We start from the raw sequence: 24030 nt of genomic DNA, 5'->3' as shown, positions 1-24030 counted from the left end.
TGCTGCAGCGCTGCCTCCACTTGTTTTCATCCAGATAAGGTGCACGCGCCTTAAAGAGACAGGTGCATTGCTTCGCCTCGCCTCGCCTCGCCTCGCCACATACCCCCCCCCCCCCCCTCTCAATTTTTTTTTATTGTGGATTTACACGAATCACACAAATGACCCATTTGGGATCCAAAACGGCGAATTTCGCCGAAAGGTGACAAGTTTGCAGCCCTGTATAACGCTTCGTTCACGCTTCCTAAACCAAACACCAACTTTCTGAAGCACACAATAGAAAACAGATCAATGAAATCATGGAACTCCTTACCACTGCCAATAACTAAAATCACACACAAACTAACATTCAAAAAGCAAATAAAAAAATATCTTGGAATTTCATATCTGTAAAATAACATGCACACACATACACATAAAGGGTCTTATGTAGCGTAATAGGGTCTCTTGTTGTCATCTTCATTTGTTTTACCCTCTTATTTTATTCTTTTTATTTTATTTTATTTTATAACTGCTGTACATCGGAGTTGTGGGGGGTTAGGGGTTAGGGTTGTAACCCTCTTACACAGGTTGTTTGCTGTGGATGATAATCTGATGGTACAGATTTAATGTAAGATTTTGTTGATTTGTCTTTATGTTGTGATTGCAGATTTATGTTTAAATGTATTGGTTTTAACTGTGAAATCCCAGGAAGACTAGCGGCGTTCTAGAGCGCAGCTAATGGGGATCCTAACAAATAAAACAATAAAACCTGTATAACTCTTTGTAAATGGGGTTAAAACAGGAGGAGTCATGAGGATGCAGCATCCAAACCTCTGACTGCATCTTCAGGTGTCATGATGTTAAGTTTGTGTTTTTGTTGACATGTTGAGTGTGGAAGTCGTTGTCTGACCTGTTCTCCTGCTCCAGGTCACCGAGGACCCGCTCCAGCTCCCCCTTCTCCTCCGTCTCCATGGAGATGAGTATCTGGGCGGGGCTGCGGGGCTGGCTGAGCGGAGAGCCCTGGTTCAGGGACTGGCAGTAGTGCTGGATCAACATGTGCTCGTCATCGCTGCACACACACACACACACACACACACACACACACCGATGACATGATGAGAGATGTACAGATGCACACACGCATTTATATCAGATGTATTCAGCACACACACACACACACAGAAAGAGAGGGAGAGAAGGAGAGAAGGGGGGAGGGAGGTGGAGAAAAAAGAAGAAGAAATCAGCCAGTAAATGACACAGCAGCTGTGGAACAGGACTGCACCACCGAAGAAGAAGAAAAGACAGCGAGGGGACAGAGAGGACACACAACTCCCCAGCTCTGTCTCAACACTACACAACTCAGAGTGGACACACACACACACACGCAGCCCGTGGTGTTTCAGGGTTTTAATGAGGCCAGATAGTTAGAAGCTGCTGCTGCTGCTGCTGCTGCTGCTGCTCTGCTTTCAGCTTTCAGTCGGCCATTTTGAAAACTTAAGGACAAACTGATGTTTTCTGTCTGATGCTTTTTTACATAATAATATGTTCTTCACTGTTTCAATTTCAGGCTCAGTTATCAAAATATCACAAAACTTAAAGCAGAAGTAAGCGATCCGGTCGTTTTCGCTAATGCTGCGTTCCAGGCAGGCTTTTGAAATCGTAAATTACAGCTTCAAGTCACAACTTACGACTTTGTAGCGTTCCAGGCAACCCACTCGTGTTTCTCCGACCTGTTTTACCGGTGAAAGTCACTATAACGGCCACTCGTAACTTCTGACCCGTGAACTCGTACCAGATCAAACTGGTACCACTTCACAGGTCGGAAAAATACGAGTTTCCTTGAACGCACCATAACAGTCCTCGTCCCTACGTCACCACATTCACGGCGTTCCTTGGCTGCACACACAGCCCTGCATGCCGTTCTCTCTCCTCATTGGATAAAAACTGTAGGATACGATAAATGTTTTCTCTTCGGCTCAGAGCAGAGCAGAGGGACTGAGAGACCCGTGTTTCAGACCAAACACTCTATAGAAGTGATTGCTGTCGGAAGATATAACTATTTAAGACTTATATTAACACAAATATATCACTCACTTCTGCTTTAAGGACATACTGATGTTTTCTGTCTGATGCTTTTTTACATAATAATATGTTCTTCACTGTTTCAATTTCAGGCTCAGTTATTAAAATATCACACAACTTAATGTCCTTGTTTAGCGGCTAAGCTAACAATAGAATCTAACTATGTTATCTATGTGTTATTGATGACTAATTTCTCCGTATCGTCGGCATAGAAAGACATTTTTACAAACTAATTTCTTAAAAATACCACTGACTACAGGACAATTTCACAAAGGGAAAACACATAAATGTCACAAAAATGAGTTTAAACATTTAACAATAATAATGTGCCTATTTCGCATATTTACATACACACTAATAGGAATTATTTGGGGTGTTAAATCTGGTTATACCATCAATGTGTGCAGACCTATTCCCTTTTTCCATATTTTACACTGACCACAATATGATCTTATATCCACACACAGGGCCGTTGTATAGAGGAGAAAGGTGATGATAACTCTAGGGGCCCAGCGCCCAGTGGGGCCCATAAAAAACCCCAGTAGTCTAATCTTTGTATGACTGAATTATTCTGCATAAGACCCTGACTGATACTCATAGTACACTGTAAAAACTCAACATCTTTCCAAGAATATTTGTCTTATTTCTTGTCCAAATGTCTCATTTCTAGTCAAAACTAATCTCTTTCCACTTAAAATAAGACTCATTACCTAAAAATTAACTTGTTTTTAGATCATTTTCACTTGTTTCAAACTAATTTTCACTTGAAATAAGTAGAAAAATCTGCCAGTGAAAGTAAGTTTGAGGGGCTTTAGTATTCTTTAAGGGGGCCCAGAATTCCTAGCAACGGCCCTGGCTACAACACTGTAAAACATCTTTGACATCACGTCACAAGCAGCGATGGAGACGAGACAGAGCAGGTTCACACAGCGAGTCAGTTCAGTGGGTGAGAAACATCAAACAATCAAAAAGCGGTTCTCACATGCTCTCATTGGGTGAGATACTGTCATTCAGATAAGAGCCGTTACGATTCTCCATTTCCGCTAACCTGCGGAGGGGGAAGAAACAGAGCAGTCAGTCAGTCCCTGAACGCAACGCGGAGCAGTTAATAGACTCTGGAGGGAAAACCCAACTCAGTTCAGAACTCAGGTGTTTCTCTGTTTTCTCTGCTACGACGGGAAGAAACGTGACAATGACACCGCTATGTACAGTCAGCTGTTTTCACTAGTGAACTGTAGAAAAGGTTTCTGGAGTTAAGTGGGTTTATCTGAGTCTGGTCTGTGGATGTTGTAGTTTTTCTGGCTGTTGGAGTTCCTCTGTGTTTGGCACCGTATCCTTGACAACCGTTACTGCCACATTATAAAACATAAAGGTGAAATCCAGCGATCTGATTGGTTGTTAACCGTGGTATAATGAGCAGTTACCACGGCTACTATTCTAAAGCCTTATCACAGCGTAGCTATCACTCCGCCTCAGGCACGTAGGACTGGGATGAATGGAAGCTGTTGTCATGTATCCATGAGTTTGTGGTTGCCATGGTTTGTGGTTGCCATGGCGATGAGGCCGGCGAGTGAGTGTAAACCACTGTAGGCTACCTATATAACCGTGCTAGGCCATATTAAATCAGTTTCATGGCTCTGACATTAACCCTATAACTGCTAAGGTGAGTTATGTAGCTGAGTTGTAGTGTTGATATTAAAACAAAGGGCTTCAGTGATAGACCTCTGCTGCCTCTGTAGATACAGGAAGTCAAAGTTAGACACCTCCTGACCAAGATGGCGGCGGTGGCGATAATCTGTTCCAATGGGCAGCAGCGTCAGAGGCCGAGGCAGCTACGTGTAGATATCTATGTGATGCTGCACGCTCCAGAAACAAGAGATAACCTCCTGGCCCAGGAGACTCTTAATTACGCTGCTTCTTCACCTCGACACCTTCCTCTAATCTGCTGGATGCAATCTGTGGCAGAGGGGGGGGGGGGGGGGGGGGGGGCTGTGACTCAGCATCTGTGTCCGTCAGCACGGGGCATTGGGGCAGCTAGTGTTGTGTTTGTGTTTATGTGCCAACGTTGGCCAAAGGCAACAATGAGTGGTGTCAAATCCTCTCTGGCAGAGATCAAACACTTGGCCACAGAGGAACAACAACAACAACAACAACAACAACAACGACCGACCGACTCAGCCGCCAGTTTATCAACGACTTGTACTTGTGATTGACTGGTTGTGTGATTGATTTGACTTCTGCTTCTTGTCCCTCGGCGGTGGCTCGGTGGCTCGGTGCAGCAGTTAGCGGTTAGCATCACTAGCATCACTAGCATCACTAGCATCACTGCAAACTGAAGGAAGTCAAACATGTTTTGGTGAATAAGCTCTGATTCTCTCAGGACTCTCTCTCTCTCTCTCTCTCGATGCAGAACACTTATTCACCAAACAGCCAAACACACTTTATCTCAGTCTGGATTTATGCAAAGGGATATCTGGACCTTTTTGTTTTAGTCATTATTAGGAGCAGAAGAATCACTGTAGCATCAGTAGTGCTGCTGCTGCTGCTGCTGCTGCTGCTGCTGCTGCTGCTGCTGTTGTTCACTATGGACATTTGGTGTTTAAGTGGAAACAGGAACTTAATGGAATTGTTGTAAATAGCTGGTAATAACCAGATACTAAAACATAGTTTGTCAAGGTTGTCAAGGTATCCCATTCTCCATCTCTACATCACCAACACAGCAGCTTTCTGTCAAAGCACACACATGTACAGTCAGAGATAGTTAAAGGGCTGTTCTGGGGTTATTGGTTTGAGCAGTGAAGGGTCTCAAATTGTCAAAACTTTGACTAAAGGTGCAATGTCAATGTCTTTTATGCTGTGTTTGACTTTACTTTTTTTTTTTTTTTACAGTACTGTGTATGTATGTGTATGTGTGTATATATATAGTATGTTTTGTCGTGTTATTCCTGCCATATCTGCCTTATCACTATTGTATTGTAATTGTAAGGTGTGAGACCATGTTGCATGGTAACTCTACACCTTCAATAAAGATTGATTGATTGATTGATTGATTTATTGATTGATTGATTGATTGATTGATTGATTGATTGATTGATTGATTGATTGATTGATTGGTGGATGATAGTGTAGGAAACCTAAATGTAGCCATAATCATTGCAATTAAAAGAGAACAAAGACATTAAATATTTCAACCTGTGTGTAATGAACTCTATGTGATCTGAGTTTCACTGTGTGAACTGAAAGTTTTCCATGATTTTCTCATTTATTGAGATGTGCCTGTATAACTGAATTCACTACTTTCAAACTTCCTGTATAGAAGTGATTAACATTCTTTAAATATTTTATATTTCAAAAATGTTCAGTGTATATGAGCCCAATAGATCTCCCAGAAGAACTCACTGTCAGATTTCTTTTTTGGACACTTATAATAATAATTTGAATTTTTTTTTTTTTTTTACTTCCAAAAGAACATTGTAACTTTGCTATAAAATAAATTAGAAAATGCAACTTTTGATGTATGTTATGAACCATGTGGACTGACTGTATATGACGTGCGCCTGACAGCAGGTTTAGATCATCACTTAATCACATCACTCTGCCTTTTTTCAATTCCATTTCAATCAAAACAAACTCATTATGTTGTGAACAGGAGAAGGAAACTTCTGTCTCCTCTCTGACTTGGAAGTTTTTTTTGTTTTTTTGATGATCAAACTTTTTGATCAGGAACAAAGTTGACTGAAAGTTCCCAGAACTGCGTCAGCCAAGAGAATTAGGGCGCCGGCTCCCCGGGGAGCGACGGCGGCTAAACGCAGCAGGGGACACGGTGTTTTAGCTTGTTTTTAGTCATTATTCCAGATCACATCCATCCCAGAGCTGCTGGTGGCTCTGTCTCTAGAGGAGCTGTTATCTTATTATCTCCACCGTGGGAAGGTTTCATCCCCTTATCCTGTTCACAAACACACTGCCGGCTGAACGCAGAGTGTTACCGGTTGGCGTAGTGCTCGATGCGAGTGTGTGTGTCGTCATGGGAGAGCTGCGGGGACGATCCAGGCCTGAGAGGGAGGAGAGGAAGGAGAGAGGAGAAGAAAGAAAGAAAGAGAGAGTCAATGCAACAGGAGGGACCAGTTCATCCCAGTGCAGCTGCAGAACGAGCCACAGAAACACAGAAACACAGAAACACAGAAACACAGAAACAGCACGAGGCAGCTGATGTGTGACGGCGTCAGATGCTGTAAATAAACTCCTTCACGTCGCTCTAAGATCTCACACCTCGTCCTCCGAGGGAGATTAGCAACATGACGACATGAAGCAGGAAACTACTTCCTCTTCAAGAGTCAGAGTCCTTGAAACATTGGAACTGGATGCTAGAAAAGTTTACAGGCTTTACAAGGACACCGTGGTGTTTTCAGCAAATCCAACGGCTAAAGAATACCTGTTATATACTTAAATACTGATCGTATATCTTGGTATTTTTTCTTTATAAACGGCGTCTGGCTTTTGACCGTCAATAAACTACATGAACAGCTTGGAACCACAGGAACTCCATATATGGTCTAACCCTTCTCACCTAGCTGATGCACCTCCAATAGCTGACACAAAAAAGTCAAAATTTACAAGAATGAAGTCGTACATTTCCTACGGGAATAAAGTCATAACATTAGAGAGAATAAAGTCGTAAATTCACGACTTTAGTCTCGAAGTTTGTGATTTTTTTATTTGTCAATGTGGCCCTGATGCTCCATCGTAGAAAACACCATTCTAAGTTATTGAGTTATTTGATTTAACCACACTATGACTATGTTTTAGGACAAATCTAAACTTTGACATGTCTATCTATATGATTATGTTAATGTCTTGTCAATGAAAAATATCCATAAATAAAGTTGGCCTTAATTAGAGAGAAAAGAAAAGCTGCACTACCCTACTACAGGGCTGTGTTCAACTCATTTTAATATTCAAATGAGGTTAATTATTATGTCATGAGGTGTTTTTCATTCTGAATATAAGATGCTACAAACTAAATGAGTGTGAGACGGGTGGAAGCGACAGAAAAATAACCTGATGAGGAGTAAAAAACTAAAATCATGAATGTTTTATATGTGTTAAAAAGACAGAACAGTGTGTGTGTGTGTGTGTGTGTGTGTGTGTGTGTGTGCGTGTGTGTGTGTGTGTGTGTGTGTGTGTGTGTGTGTGTGTGTGTGTGTACTCACGCATGGTCTACGGGCCAGAAGTTGATCAGAGTGACGGGACTGAAAGACAAGAAAACGTGAGATGATGACACAGGAAGTGGGAGGACACAGCAGCAAGGCATGATGGGAACACAACACTCAACCGTCCTGATACAGTATTGATTATTGATTAACCCCTTGGTGTTTTCCTTTGCTTTGCTACATAGCTAATGCTAACATTAAAGGGACAATAGCATTTTTTTTTTAAAGTGTGGTTGTATGATCTCCAAATAGCCCCTAAGTACTTTAATTGCAGTAGAAGACTCTCTGCACTCCTCCCGTTAGCAACGCCAGCCCATAATAGCCCTGCCCAGAGATTTACAACATACAGTGTTGTGAACAGACCCAAAGAAACGGCCTATTTTCACGGCCTAAAAGAGGTTTTACCTGAAAATAAATACACAGTTCCATTGTTCACTATAATATAATTTTTTCCAGCCCTTCAAAGTGCAGGAAAAACACAGTTTTTATTTGGACCTAACCAACTGCTGATCGGCGGGCGCTAACCCTGGGCGGAGGGATACGTGAGGTGGTTCGGTCCAAATAAAAACTGTGTATTATAAAATAAAATTATATTATAGTGAACAATGTAACTGTGTATTTTTTTTTCAGGTAAAACCTCTTTTAGGCCGTGAAAATAGGCCGTTTCTTTGGGTCTGTTCACAACACTGTATGTTGTAAATCTCTGGGCAGGGCTATTATGGGCTGGCGTTGCTAACGGGAGGAGTGCAGAGAGTCTTCTACTGCAATTAAAGTACTTAGGGGCTATTTGGAGATCATACAACCCCACTTTAAAAAAATGCTACTATCCCTTCAAGAGCTGTTTACTTAGCATCTATCAGAAAATAGGCTAAACATGCTAACCAGCTAGCATCACTTTACCCTTTAGTGCTGTTAACACTGGCTGGAGCTGCTAATGCTAACGCTATGTAGCAATAGCAAAACATACACACAGGTCCTTTAATGTGTGCATGCATGGATTACTCTGCAAAACAAATCAACACACACACACTTTAAAAAGCCGTTGTAATGTCGTGTTGCATCAATGACCTCATCAAACATTTAAACTGGTGGTTTACTGATGTTAAATATTAATGAGTCTGAATCAGAAACGTGTTTTACAGTTTACTGTCTTTAACTGTGACAAGACACACACACTTCACACAAACAAACACACACAGCTGCACCAAGCCTAATCTATATTACATGTGTTTGTGCTCTGTGTGTGTGTGTGTGTGTGTGTGTGTGTTAACTTCAATTAAATGTGAGTGTGAGTATTCTATTCCAGTTTATTGTAGTTTCCCGCCCTGTTTCAATGTGAATGAGTGTGTGTGTGTGTGTGTGTGTGTGCTCTGTGTGTGTGTGTGTGTGCTCTGTGTGTGTGTGTGTGTCTCTCTGTGTGTGTGTGTGTGTCTCTGTGTGTGTGTGTGTCTCTCTGTGTGTCTCTCTGTGTGTGTGTGTGTCTCACGTCTCCATGTTGTCCCCCTCCAGGATGGTCTGGACCGGCAGGTAGCCCATGCGCGGGTGTTTGGCGAAGTAGCGCTTGGTCCTGAACTTGTTCTTCAGAACCTTGGCGAAGTCCCGGACGTCTTCACCTGACGTCGTCTTGGAGACAGAAACAGAAACGTGTTCACTTGGTGCCACAAACGCACAAACGCACAAACGCCCCGTCAGGAGTGTGTTTCAGACAACGTTCCCTCTAATTTACAAAAGTCCTGAGCAGAAATTCAACTCTCTGATGACCTGGTTGACTACACAGTACGTCCACATGCTGGTGCTCTGGCCTCACCTCTACAACTCCACATATCAATACTACTGGCTATTACTATAATGATTAATAACAGATTATTTCTACAACATTACCTAGGCTGCTCCATATCTAGTTCAGTAACAAAATACTAGATTGTTTTGGCAAAGTAGATTTTGCATTTATTGCCATATTTTTATTTTTATTTTTTTTATTTAGCCTTTATTTAACCAGGTAAAAGACCCGTTGAGATCGAGATCTCATTTTCAAGGGTGACCTGGCCAAGAGGGCAGCAGCACACGTCGTCAACATTATAAAATACAAAATACATTACAATATTACATTATAATAAATAGGGCCATAATACAGTAGAGGTTAAAACTAAAGTGCAAGGAGCATCATGGGGGTCAAGGTGACAAGGTTGGTCAGCAAAGGCACCGCTCAATTGATTTTTGTTGTCGGACCTTTAAGAAGTGACGAAAAACATTAAAAGATACAAGTTCAGACAATTTCAGTTCAGCCTGGAGGTTGTTCCATGTTGATGGAGCGGCATAACTAAACGCTTTTTTCCCTAATTCAGTCCGCACTCTAGAAATGTTCAAACAATAGATATCACTGGACCTTAAGGCATATCGATTTTCTGTTCGACGGAGGAGTGAACAGAGGTAGGAAGGAACCATACCGAGGACGAGGAGAGCCTTATAGATCATCAGCAGCCAGTGGGATATGAACAATAACTAACATCAAGTTGGTGTCATCAACTCTTGGCACAGAAGCATCTTGATATGAACAGTAATAATAATTCTCAAGCAAAAACTTAAATCCTAGTTGCACTACAGACCATAGTTAAGGTCATAGCTACATTTCACCATTCGAAGCCACATGAGGGAGAAATAAACAGGAAACTAGTCGGGATATTTGAGTGCAACTTTTTTGTCTTCTGGGCAAAGAGGAGGAGCAGTAAAACACCTGAGAGGGAACAGTGGTTTCAGTTGGCTTCATTCAAACAGCCGGTGAGGGGGAGTTAATGATTTATGGCTGTAGCCTTGAGTTTGGGCAACAGAAACCACTTTATAAGTAGTAAATCCGTTTATTTAGTTTGAAGTCTTCTGTAGAATCTGTAATATTCTTTATTTCTACAGATTCTGACACAGTCCAGAAATGTAATGCAGAATTTACACAGCAGGTGGCGTAGGTCCAGTTGTTGCAACCAACATGTTAATATCTACATTCATCAGACACAGACCAGTTCAATAAACTACTTCAAATACTGTTATTATCTCTATTAGCTCTGTGTTTGGTCTCCACCAGCTCACAACAGCTACTAGAGGAGAGAAACAGACATTTAAGAGGTGTTGCTCTAACTACAGATGTGTCATTGATGAAGAGGACACTGAGTAAAGCTCTATTTCCTCTAACTGAATCAGTGTTTCTCCAGCTAGAACATCTGGGCTGATGTGTGTGAGTGTGTTTGTTCTGGGCTGATGTGTGTGAGTGTGTGAGTGTGTTCATGTGTTCGTACCGGGGTGCAGTACTCCACCATGGGGTACTGCATCTTGTGTCCCTTGGCAACGCGGCCGGAGAAGAAGCAGCTTTGGCAGATGTCGTAGTTGAAGTGTTTGAGACTCCGATATCTGGATGAAGGAAAGACGACGTTTAACTGGGAACCAGAATAACCACATGACGCTGTGTTAAAGGATCATTTCTGTTTTTTACAACCTGGACCTTATTTCTATCATAAAATCCGATCATTTCCTCCCCCAGATAACTTTAGTGTCATTACAAGTGGTTTTGATGAAATGAGCTCCAGCCGAGAGGCGCGTATATCCGTATAATGGAGTCTACAGGGCAGCAGAATGCAGCCTCTAAATAACACATTATCTGCAGAGAAACTCCTTCATTTCACCAAGATTTAGTTGTGATAGGCTAGTGCTATTCCCCTCTGAGTCCGGGGTTAGCTGTTATCAACATCCGGGGTCTGTAGGTTGACCTACTGACCTCTGACCTGGATGATGTCATCTCTGAGCTTGTTGCTACCGCTAATGCTACGGTTGGTTTCTGCGTGTTTCTGACTTGTCAGAACAAAATGAGCAGCTGGATGAAGTTCAGCTTCCACAGGCTTCCTCTCCTCAACCTGGACTCACTAAAGCTCCGGCTAGTTGAGATAAAAATGGACCCGAATGCCGAAGCAGAATGATTATTATCAGAATGAGCCGCGCGGCGCTCAGAGATGACATCATCCAGGTCAGAGGTCAGCAGGTCAACCTACAGACCCCGGATGTTGATAACAGCTAACCCCGGACTCAGAGGGGAATAGCACTAGCCTATCAGAACTAAATCTTGGTGAAATGAAGGAGTTTCTCTGCAGATAATGTGTTATTTAGAGGCTGCATTCTGCTGCCCTGTAGACTCCATTATACGGATATACGCGCCTCACGGCTGGAGCTCATTTCATCACAACCACTTGTAATGACACCAAAGTTATCTGGGGGAGGAAATGATCGGAGTTTATGATAGAAATAAGGTCCAGGTTGTAAAAAAACAGAAATGATCCTTTAAGTTAAAGGTAAATGTGTGTAATATCCTTTAAGTTAAAGGTGAATCTGTGTAATAAGGAGCGTCACTGACCTGAAGCCGATGATGGGACACTCCTTACAGATGTTGCACTTGGCCTGGTGCTTGGCCGTCTCGGCGGCCGCCACGCGGTGCAGGACGGGGAGCCACACCATGGACTGGGGCTCCAGCCGCATCCAGTCCAGGAACATGGCGGCCTCCAGCTCTGGTTTGTTGTTGGCCTGGAACAACCACATCACAGCACCGTCAGATTTTAACCCCTTAATGCTGGCGGGCCCAGCTTTAATTACAAGCTACAAGACTAAGAGTTGTTCCCATTCGGTATCAGGAAATGTCCTGCCAGTGGTGCAGCGTTTAGACCAGAGTGAACTTCTCAGTCTGTAAAGGAAGTGTTCTTTATTCCTACATTTACATTTATTCTCTTCCAGTTGTGTCTGACTGTCAAACTAGACAATAGAAGAAAGTTAAAAGTCTTTCTTTAGCTGTGTTCATTCATGTTTTACAGGGTTAGGCTTTAACCTGAACAACGTTAATAATCATATTAACACACTGGTATTGGAACATCTCTAAACCAGCCACAGGCCAGTGGGTGTTGGGGGGTTAAATAACATGAATAAAAACTATTCCTGGAGTTGGAATCAGTGAGTCAGAGTTCCTCCAGTTCCTCCAGTTCCTCCACAGTGAAAACAACCTTCATTGAAATAACAGCTCAGTCAGAAACTTCTCTACGTTTCCTTAGAAGAATCACTGAAACACCGTCAGACAGGTGACGACACCACAGAGCTCTGAGGACAGGAAGTAGAAAACTGTTGTCCACTAATCCAATAAAACCAACACATAACTGTGTGTCTGTACTGTGTGTGTCTGTACTGTGTGTGGACGCACACGACACACACACACACACACACACACTAGTTTAGTTTGACCGTCCCGCTGCCCCAAATAACCAGCAGAGCTTTAATCCTCGGCTGAATGCAGCTGTTTTCAGCCTGATGTGGAGCGTCGCTCGTCCTTTACCTTCCTTCTCACAGGAGATTATAAAACGTAAAGGTGAAACCCGGCGATCTGATTGGTTGTTAACCGTGGTATAATGAGCATATACCACGGCTACTATTCTAAAGCCTTATCACAGCGTAGCTATCACTCCGCCTCAGGCACGTATGACTGGTATGAATGGAGGTTGTTGTCATGTATCCATGACAACGGACTGTTGCAGGGGTGGACGTACAAACTGGAAGCAGCTGCGGACCGAGGGCTCGATGTTCGAGCCCCCGAAGGACGCCACCTCTCCGAGCTGCCGGGGGATCTGGATGGCGTCGTGGAGCAGGAGGCCGAGGCGCCGCTGGTCACAGAACCCGGTGGCGCTGGCGACCTGACGGAACAAGACTGGAGGGGGGGGGGGGGGGAGTAATGAAACAGGTTAGATTCATTAAATCTTCACTTTGCATTGTCACATTATTACGACTAAGTATCAGGGCCACATTGACAAATAAAAAAATCACAAACTTCGAGAATAAAGTCGTTAATTTACAACTTTATGCTTGTGATGTTATGACTTTATTCTCGTAGGAAATGTACGACTTTATCGCCACGGCAACGATGAATGGGAGCGGATTGAAGTTCTGCTGCTGAGGCTGTTTCCATCCCTCAAAGCCACAGACAGCGTCAGATGGAGACTCAAACATGCAGCCAGAAGTTTATTTACTTGAAGCAAGTCCAGAGTTGATATTCCTGTGTTTCTGACACAAACGGGAGCTTCCCACTGCACCTGAACACACCGAGCGTCAACACATACGGGAGCTTCCCACTGCACCTGAACACACCGAGCGTCAACTTGGGTCTCGACTCCGCCAGACTTTGAATTAGATCTAGTTTCACAAACATGTCGGCTTGTTGAAGTAAATAAACTTCTGGGTGCATGTTTGAGTCTCCATCTGACGCTGTCTGTGGCTTTGAGGGATGGAAACAGCCTAAGCAGCAGAACTTCCATCCGCTCCCATTCATCGCTGCCGTGGCGACGCGGGGACAGACCATAACTACCGCAAAACAGGAAACATTAAACTGAAAACCTTCAGATTCCTTCTGTTAGACCTAAAATGTTAGGAACATACAGCCCCCAGTGGAATTCTCCTGGAATTGTCCTTTAATAGTGTTTAGTGCTGATGCAGCCGTTAAGGGGTTAATGTGTTGATAGACTTACATCGGTACTTCTCCTCCAGGTGAGCCTTGCAGAGCGAGATGATTCCAGTTTTGAACGACAGAGTCCGAATCTTTCCAGTGCGGCCGCTGTTCCACCACAAAACAACAACAACAACAACAACAATGTGTAAGAATGTGTTAAAGGGATAGTTCAACATTTTGGCAAATTGGCCCATCACCATAACCCCTATAGTCATAGCAGTAGGTTTTCATCAACAGTCTCTGTATTTCCCTCTAAAACAACTCTGTGTGGTAACGTTGTGTTATTATCTCATAGCGTGGTGAATGTGCAGCTCACAACTTGTCCACCAGAGCGTTGTGGAGTTGTTGGATTGTGTATTTGATGAGTTTGATGAGTTTGAAACCAAGAAATCCCATAATGAGCCTCTGTAGCGTAGCTCTGAGCAGCTCACGGCTCTGCTCCGCCGTTCTAAAAATAGCTTGCACCGACAATTAAAGGTAACGAACCTACTGCTATGACTATAGGGATTATGGCAATGGGCCAGTTTGACTAAATGTTGAACTATCCCTTTATATCTCCAGTGTGTGTGTGTGTGTGTGTGTGTGTGTGTGTGTGTGTGTGTGTGATGCTCTTACGTGTCGTAGACGTTGAGCAGCCAGTTGAGACACATGTCGACGCTCAGCGGGACGTTGACCAGGTGGGCGTGGCTCTGCTCCAGCTTCGTGTACAGGCTGGTCAAGCTGCCGACCAGCTGGTTGATGTCCAGCAGCTGCTCGTTCTGCTTCAGGCCGTGCTGCTCAAACACCTCACAGGCCATGGGCATGCTCAGCAGGTCCACTGTGGAGGGAGAGAGACAGAGACAGTGAGATGCTCAGCAGGTCCACTGTGGAGGGACAGAGACACAGAGAGACAGTGAGATGCTCAGCAGGTCCACTGTGGAGAAGCAGAGAGAGACAGAGAGACAGTGAGATGCTCAGCAGGTCCACTGTGGAGGGACAGAGAGAGTATCTCTTCTAATTACACTGCATTTTCTATGAGATACCAGTAATAACACAACGTTACCACACAGAGTTGTTTTAGAGGGAAATTCATGTAAAACCTCTGATGCACGTTGCCTTCAGGGACAGTTTTTCATCATCAGTCTCTGTATTTCCCTCTAAAACAACTCTGTGTGGTAACGTTGTGTTATTATCTCATAGCGTGGTGAATGTGCAGCTCACAACTTGTCCACCAGAGCGTTGTGGAGTTGTTGGATTGTGTATTTGATGAGTTTGATGATGAGGGAAACCAAGAAATCCCATAATGAGCCTCCGTAGCGTAGCTCTGAGCAGCTCACGGCTCTGCTCCGCCGTTCTAAAAACAGCTTGCACCGACAATTAAATGTAACGAACCTACTGCTATGACTATAGGGATTATGGCAAAATGTTGAACTATCCCTTTAAAAAAACACAGGAAGTGTTGAGTTTGTGGCACTGGTGTAATTCAGTAAATGTAAAAAGACAGAGAGTGATTCAAAACAATTCAAATGTGGCTTCTTATTAAAATATGAGCAATTTCCCTTTAAAACATACAGTATAGGACTGGGAAAGATGCTAATTAGCTTAGCTTCTGCAGCTCAGGCAACATTCAGTAAAATGACAAATGTCAAGTCAATAAAATGTATTTGTGGTTTGAAGAAGCTAGCTCTTGTACCAATAGCTCAGTTAGCCAATCAGAGGTGAGAAGACTTCTGATTGGCTAACTGTTGAGTTTGTAATACAATAAAAATATAGCCAGTTTCAGGTAGAAGTAGCAGTTTCTCAATACAAATGATATGATATGATAGAACTTTGATCATTTCACAGTATTAATTTCAAACCTTAGACCTGATTCATTATTAAAGAATCATCTGACTTTATATAACATGGGACCTTTAATTTAAAGGTTGAAAAATGGGTTTAATTAAAACTACTCTCATCTTACTGATCCATTTCATGCTCTGGAAACTGTTCTTAAAGCCAAATATTATATTATATTATATTATATTATTATTATATTATATTATATTATATTATATTATATTATATATTATAGAACATGAACAAAGGCTAAGATGAAGAGTAAAGGTAGGAAGGTTTTTATGGGTGTTTGTGTGGCAGTGAAGGCATCGTGAACGGACAGAGCAACTTTCAGGGTTAAAAAAAGAAGTAATAGTAATTCATCTAAATAGTTTAGAGTTTAGGAAACCGGATCTACTCAATAAGAGCAAAAAACAACTAAATGAAAACAACAGATTGAATGAAATTGGCTGCAACTACGTAGCTATACACCTTAAAATTAAAACGTATCACACTAAACAGCTCGTGGGCGGTTCACACTCTGCAGTTAGAGACCAGAGGGATGATGAGTTAACACACATATGGAGTCACGGAAACACGCAGAGATGGTGTGAGATGAGGGACAAAGATCGTAGAGATGAGATGATGGGATGGGAGGAGGAAACACACGACAGAAAGAAGAAAAACAGCCCGAACAGAGAAGAAAAGAGAGATGGAGGGAAATAAAGAGCAAAGTGGAGGAGGACTGGGACACACTTGAGGCATGCACTGTAAAAACTCTTCATCTTTCCAAGAATATTTGTCTTATTTCTTCTCAAAATGTCTCATTTCTAGTCAAAACTAATCTCTTTCCACTTAAAATAAGACTCATCACCTAAAAATTAACTTGTTTTTAGATCATTTTCACTTGTTTCAAACTCATTTTCACTTGAAATAAGTAGAAAAATCTGCCAGTGAAAGTAAGTTTTTTGTGTTTGTAATAAGAAAGAAAAACTTGCTCCACTATCAGATTTTTCTACTTATTTCAAGTGAAAATCTGCTTGAAAGAAGTAAAACGTGTCTAAAAACAAGCTGCTTTTTATATGATGAGTCTTATTTTAAGTAGAATGAGATTTGTTTTGACTAGAAATAAAACAAATATTCTTGGTCAGATGTAGAGTTTTTGCAGTGTGGGACGAGGGGCAAAGGGGCAGAAACTTTCCTGTCCATTTCTGGTCAATTTCCAGAAACTTTCCATGGGAAGTTAAGCTAGGGAATTTTGGAAATATTCCAAATTGGAAACTTTCCATGGGAATTATTTGGAATTTATGGGAATTAACTGGAAATTAACTAATTGGGGGTAATTTAAACAAACTGTATCATATCTAAACATAAATGTAAACATTTTGTTTTGTCATAAGCAGACATCCATGCTAAATAATACAATTAAAAAACATTTCAACAGATTTATTTGTGAGTAGAACTTTATCAAGTTTTAATTCTTGTATGAACAATCAATTATTTTACAGAACCACAAAAACATGAATGGTGAGTAAAATATGACTTACTATATTGGATTAAATCTGGTTGCTTTAACCTAGATTATGCTACAATATATTTTCCACAACTATATTTAAGTTCCCTGTTACGGGCCAACCTTCAATTTTGTAAATTTCTTATTTTTTCCCCGTTTATTCCCTTTTATTCCCATTAGTTCCCATGGAAAGTTTCCAACTTCCAATCAGAACACACCTTGTGCAAAATAAAAACATACAAAAAATATATCAGTCAAAACTGCATCATAGTTTAAATAGATCAACACCCATCAGGCCGACTGGTCGTCTTAAGATCTAATAAATTAGAGGCGCCTCATAGTAATAGGATGGTCTAATACAAGGTTATCACATTTTTTACATTTTAATCATGTTTAGAGATTTAACATATTTTAGATTTAATCATATTTTAAAGTTCAGTTTCCTATAACCTTGAACTAGATAAAGGACCAATCCAACCACAAACAATGGAAAAGTGAACATGATATAGAAGACTTACAGCAGAGAGCCTTCTGCAGCCGCCGCAGCTTCATGGCCGTCCGGTAGGCCGAGAACCGGACGTTGTTCAGGTCGGCTGGAGAGAGAAGAAAGAACGGAGAGAGAGAGAGAAGAACGACCTGGGTTAGGATTAAAGAAGAGGGGGAAGAGAGGGAAGAGAGGAAGTCTGTAGGATGAAAAGCAGCTTCTCACCCAGAGACTGGTAGAGCTCGGCCATCTTGGGATGGTCCCAGCATGTTGTCTGGGTCTGGTGGCTGCAGAACGACAAAACAGACACAACGGTGAACTGATGAGCTGAGCAAACAGATGAACTGGTGCATCATGGGTATTATATCCTCTGGCTAAAGCAGCGGTTTCTCAACCTTTTTTACATCAACGACCCTAAACTGACACAGATTAGACCACGGACCTCCATTGGACAACATTTTCAAGCAAACACCAGAAATACACAAATAATATTTGTTCTGAGACTGAATAACGTTACTTTTTTTGTACATTCAAATTAGGGCCAATGGCGTGAATTTTTGGAAATATTATAGAGACATTTCTGGAAAAAAGTGGTACAATTTCTCCAAAAACATTTAAACATTTGTAGGAAGAAGTGGTTAAAAAAATGTCTAAAAAAAATAGTAAAAAAAAATAGATGAATTTCCTTCGGGGATCTATTTATCTATCTATCTATCTATCTATCTATCTATCTATCTATCTATCTATCTATCTATCTTAAAGATTTTCTACAAAAAAAGTGGTAAAACTCTCAAAAAAAACAAACAATAATACTAATAATAAAAAGTGGTACAATTTCTCCTAAAACATTTAAACATTTGTAGGAAGAAGTGGTTAAAAAAAATTTCTCAAAAAAAAAAAGAGAAATGTTGAAGATTTTCTACAAAAAAAGTGGTAAAACTCTCAAAAAAAAACCCACACCAAAACAATAATACTAATAATAAAAATTCCCCCAAAAAAAAAATAAGTGGAAGAATTTCAATAAAAAGTTGTGGACCCCCTTGAACCCTCTGAAGGACCCCTGGGGGTCCGTGGACCCCACGTTGAGAACCACGGGGCTAAAGGAGAAGCCTCCCTGAAGTTACTGTGAAAATAATATGGTGCAAAATGTTCCCCAAAATTCTTGTTGTAGACTGTAGATACCACATCAGCTTCAGCAAATCACAATCAATCGATCGACCGACCGACCAACCAATCAACCAATCAATCAATCAATCAATCAGCTTCCCAAGGCCGAAAATCTAGCACCATGTTAGCGGCTCTGTGAAGCTGTAGTTGCTAGGCTAGCACTAGCAACATGCCACATTGTGTGTAGCTTGGATTTATCTTCTTATTTCAGCCAAAGATATTCAATAAATGGAAAGATGCTCCATGAGAGGCTCAAACGATAGAAACAGTTTCACTTCCTGTCTCTCTAAATGGGCGTGGCCAAAAATTCCCAATTTCTCCATCTACTACTAAAGTACTAAAATCAAAAACTGTCCATTTAAAAAAAGGCTGTGTAATTTCTGTAACTTTTACTCAAAATTGCATGACTGGAAAATGCACATCTGCAGATAAATATAGAATATCAGCAGCAGTTTAATAATATTAAACTAAAGGGTCCAATCAGGAATATAGTCTTCATGTACTACGACTGATATTAGAAAAAGGTGTAAAAACAGGAGGAGTAATTGCTTGTTCACTCAACAGAAAAATAATTTCCAGTTTCCGAGCTGTGAGGATTTATTTCCAATTATTTTCTTGAAAGATTAGTCTGCTGATTATTTTCTAGTTTAATTGCCTGGTGTGTAAAATAGCGAGAGGCTAAGGGGACATGCTCAAATTGCTTGTTTTATCTAAGCAGCACTGTAAAACCAGAAAAGATATTAAATTAACAACGACCTCAGATAGGGAAAAGCAGGGGGAAAAAATCTAATCTAGGAAAGTAATAGAGGCACTCAATTTGTTTGTTCGTAAGAGATTCTATCAGGCTGTGTGTGAGTGTGTGGATTTGCTCTGGAGCTAACGCGAGCTAGCAGCTGTCTGCAGGTATCAGACCGGTGTGAATAACCATTATATGGACAAATACTGCTGCGCGGACCCCCCTGTAAATCTGAGAAAACACAGAGGACTCAGTCAGTCGACATGAGGGCGAGTAGATAATGAGTGAAATTTGAATTTTGGGTGAGCTATCCCTTTAAAGTAGATGCCAGGGCATTGCTGTACATGTTTATTTTCATTAAACCATTTCAATTAATCCTTGGTTCACAGTTGCATCACTGTTATTGCACTTAGCACAAGGGTTTTTGAATGAATAGTGCTGCATTCACATGGAATCAGGCAGACGTCAGACGGCGGACAGCAAATTGGATGTCATTCCGCCACAGCATTCACAACTGGATGTGACACTTTGGAAGGAATTTAACATAAGTTTCAGTTTGCAATAAAATATCAGGAGAAATCAGAATTATATTTCCCCGTTCCGTCCCATGGCTGAGGTCCGTCTGCCGGATTCCATGTGAATGCAGCCCAAGAAAAACATGATGCAAACTGTAGATGCATCCTTATATCATGTGTCCTAGCCTGACAGTCACACTGCTACATGAGCTAGGCTAATCTAAGTATGTCTTAATGGTGTACAAGTAAAAACGGTAAATGTTTTAAAGTTAAACCCAAGTCTCTTCTGTTTTTTAGTTATCAGAAAATTAAACTTGCCCTTTTCACTAGGGATGCACATTAACTGCTTTTTCCCACCGATACAGATAACTTCCTGCTTCTCATAACCAATGCCAATACCGATGACCGATAACACTTACAAATACACGAGGTTAAAGGGACATTGTGTAACTTCTCCTGTTATCTATTCACGAAAAACGATTATTTCGCTCAAAAGTCTGTTTTTCATTAATCAGTAATCACCCCCATCAACAAACTGAAGTGTTCCTCTCAGCTCTGAACATATTGTCACGTGTATTGTTTTGCCTGGTGCTGACGGACCACTTGTTTCCATAGAGGCTTGTTTATGCTGTTACGTGCAGCGGCTGTCGTCCGTCTGCCGTCTGCCCAATTTCAGGTGAATGCAGCATGAAAAATACGATTGAGCTGCCTGCGATATACAACCGCAATGCTAGATGGGAGGAATTCCTACACAATGTACCTTTAAGAGGGGCTAAGATGTAGTGAGTAAAGATGAATTAAATATTATCACTCTGCCTGTGACTTAACAAATTAATATAACCAGCATCAGTGCTGTAGATAGTCAGAAAGACAGCTAGACAGCTACACTGCAAAAACTAAAAATCTTTCCAAGAATATTTGTCTTATTTCTTGTCAAAATGTCTCATTTCTAGTCAAAACTAATCTATTTCCACTTAAAATAAGACTCATCACCTAAAAAATAACTAATTTTTAGATAAATTTCACTTCTTTCAAACAAATTCTCACTTGAAATAAGTAGAAAAATCTGCCAGTGAAAGGAAGTTTTTTATGTTTGTAATAAGGAAGAAAAACTTGCTCCACTGTCAGATTTTTCTACTTATTTCAAGTGAAAATAGACTTGAAATAAGTTAAAAAGTGTCTAAAAACAAGCTGCTTTTTTATGTATAACTATGTATGTAGCCTATATGTATAAATATACTTATTTTAGGTATAATGAGATTTGTTTTGACTAGAAACGACATTTTGACTAGAAATAAGACAAATATTCTTGGTAAGATTTTGAGTTTTTGCAGTATAGATAGATAGATAGATAGATAGATAGATAGATAGATAGATAGATAGATAGATAGATAGATAGATAGATAGATAGATAGATAGATAGATAGATAGTGTACATCTTTGGTTACAAGAAGTTACTATAGAAACAACCGTTTCCATGTAAAACAACTAATTGGCTGTTCAACCATTGTAAAGACAGTGGAATGTAGAATCCATCATTGCCATAATTACATGTTTGTGTATCCACATTGACTCCAGTCTATTAGCTCAACCCTCAACTTACAAGTCATCGTTTTATCATATTAACATACAACGTCTGAAACAGATGGTGATCTGGTTTGATTCACCACTTCTATCCTGGTGTTTGAGCTGCAGGCTGCTGGTGGGCTAACGACCCCCCCAGGACCACGGATAACCACTATCTAGTATCATCTTTAAAACATCCGACATGTCAGTTAGGGCTGAGTTATCACGTCTTTTATACCGGCAATTACTGAATTTATCAACAAAGTCAGCCATGACACCACAACTTTCTGCCAACCACAGATCGAGCCTCGATAGATGGTGGGGGTTGATAACAACGCACACACACAAAGACGACAAGCTCGCACACAACACAAGACATAACAATCATGCCTGAGCATGTCAGCATCTGTGTGTGTCTGTGTACAGCTGATGGATAAAAAGCTTCAACACACACCTGCAATCACATCGGTGCCAAAAATCTGTACCAGCCAACCCCCCCCTGTGCTCTCATTTCACCAACACACACACACACACACACACACACACACACACACACACACACACACACACACACACACACACACACACACACACACAGATTTAAAGCCCCATGTAGTATCAGTGCAAGACGACCACATCCCACATCCCACGTTACAGCTGAGCGCTGACCAACAATCTGGAGGATGAGCAGCACAGAACGAAGCCATGGCCTGGCTTTATTTCGCATGCATCCCAAAATAGACCGACCGAAGCATCACATCAAAATCGACACACAACATAAAAAAAAAGCACAAAAAAAAATTGGTGGCACAGAGGAGGAACGCAACCACAAAAACACAAAATCCAGCAAATAAACGCAGGCACAGATTCTCTCTGTTTATTTCAATGAAGAGCAGTGAAACAGCACAAACATAGAGAATGGGAATGGGAATGGGAATATGCATCAAGAAGGGTGGGGGGGGGGGGGGGGGGGGTCCAGAGGACTGCTGACCACACACCTCGCCTGGTTCCCCGGCAACAACCACCACCAAAAAGCTGCTGTGAAGGAAAGGAAAGGAAAGGAAAGGGGGGGCTGCTCGGTTTAATGTCTGCCCCCAAAAACAACCGTTTCTCTTCTCGCTTTTCTTTGGGAAAAAAAAAACACGTCCTATTTCTGTTCCCACGCACCACGACCTGGATAATTACGACGCAAAAATAATATATACTAAAGTCAAACGTGGATATTTTATTAATGGAATGTATTTATTTATTTACAGTGGCGTTTTTTTACTCTGTGTTAGCTTACATACAGATACAGATAGATCTGGTCTGGTACCAACACAACAGCAGAGAGGGAGGGAAGGAGTCTATTTTCCTATGCGCTGGACTGAATTTAAACGTCTCACCGTCGAGGGGGTTTTTCACATTTTTTCGCTCATTTTTTGCGCAAATTCGCCAGTAGCTTCTCCACGTGAAATAATGTGTGTTATCCACGGAATGCGACTCACCGCTGTCTCCTCAGCCGCTGTGAAACCCCACAAGCCGCCGTGTGTTTTCACTGGGAACAGGTTTACTGCATTATGACCAGCAGCGCGGTTACCATGGCTATTCTTTAACGTTACCATGGCTATTCTGTTACCATGGCTATTCTTTAACGGTTACCATGGCTATTCTTTACCGTTAACGTGACCATGGCTGTTCTTCTTCACCGCGGAGGTTATAACGTAACACCCCCCCTTTATTTCCCTTTATGTCCCTTTCATCCCGGCCACTCACTTCCGAAGCTGCTCCCGCATCGCGTCCTCAGTCCCCGTGGAAATGAACCGAATTCCCGGGGGAAGAAACCGAGGCGACACCCCCCTAGACCGACCCCCTCTCCGGGATTCGAACAGGCGTCCTCAATCCTCAACCGGCCGGAGAGAGAGAGAGAGAAATAGAGGGGTCCCGAGATTTACAGTGTAAAGCGCCGGCGGTGGGCTGCAGAGGCTGACTGGTCAACAGCTAGCGGAACACAACCACAACCACTTCCGCTCACTCCTTCAAAATAAGAGCTGGAGTTAAGAAATAAAAAAGACAGGTTGTGTCCTAAACCCCTCCCTCATTCCCTCATTCCCTCATTCCCTCATTCCCTCATCCCTACTCACTACTCACTAGTGAATTCAATATAGTGACTCACTGGTCAAATAAAAAAAACACTTTCGGACTCTACGTCGCGTAATTAAAACAACCGCGATCGTAACGGCCGGTGTAGTTACCATGGATACAACCATGGTAACGGCCGGTGTAGAGGAGTAAAGCATTAAGCGGTAATATATATATTTAAGCATTAAAGATGTTCAATCAAACCCACATAGTTTGAAACAACATTCAAAACACACACAGCCAGTGTCACAACTAAGCATAACGTCCGCTAGCTTAATGCTAACGTTAATGTAAAACACCATAGACGGGCTAACAGAAATTAGCTTCGCTATCCAGAGTC

General features: G+C 41.6%; 1 protein-coding gene across 2 annotated transcripts in view; it reads right to left on the bottom strand.

Moving 5' to 3' along the window:
• Positions 1–23408, bottom strand: part of LOC310998789 (dystrophin-like) — a 29190-nt gene extending 5782 nt beyond the window's left edge. Inside the window, exons 1-13 of one of the 2 annotated variants that reach the window (XM_083988984.1) lie at positions 23325–23408; positions 17811–17872; positions 17620–17694; positions 14407–14608; positions 13811–13896; positions 12839–12996; positions 11665–11831; positions 10559–10670; positions 8758–8894; positions 7272–7310; positions 6048–6113; positions 3044–3109; positions 890–1048 (exon numbers count right to left, since the gene is read on the bottom strand). In XM_083988984.1, coding sequence (XP_083845110.1) covers positions 890–1048; positions 3044–3109; positions 6048–6113; positions 7272–7310; positions 8758–8894; positions 10559–10670; positions 11665–11831; positions 12839–12996; positions 13811–13896; positions 14407–14608; positions 17620–17694; positions 17811–17872; positions 23325–23344 — 1349 coding nt within the window. In that variant the 5' untranslated portion in view covers positions 23345–23408. Of the gene's footprint in view, positions 1–889; positions 1049–3043; positions 3110–6047; positions 6114–7271; positions 7311–8757; positions 8895–10558; positions 10671–11664; positions 11832–12838; positions 12997–13810; positions 13897–14406; positions 14609–17619; positions 17695–17810; positions 17873–23226; positions 23290–23324 lie in introns of those variants that run through there. The other variant, XM_083988985.1, reaches the window with a different exon arrangement.
• Between the last annotated feature and the right edge of the window lie 622 nt (positions 23409–24030).

The sequence above is a fragment of the Trachurus trachurus genome (genome assembly GCF_905171665.1).
Source record: "Trachurus trachurus genome assembly, chromosome: 2".
Taxonomy (NCBI): Eukaryota; Metazoa; Chordata; class Actinopteri; order Carangiformes; family Carangidae; genus Trachurus; species Trachurus trachurus.
The sequence above is the reverse complement of the archived record's forward strand: the minus strand, read 5'-3'. Positions and strand labels throughout refer to the sequence as shown.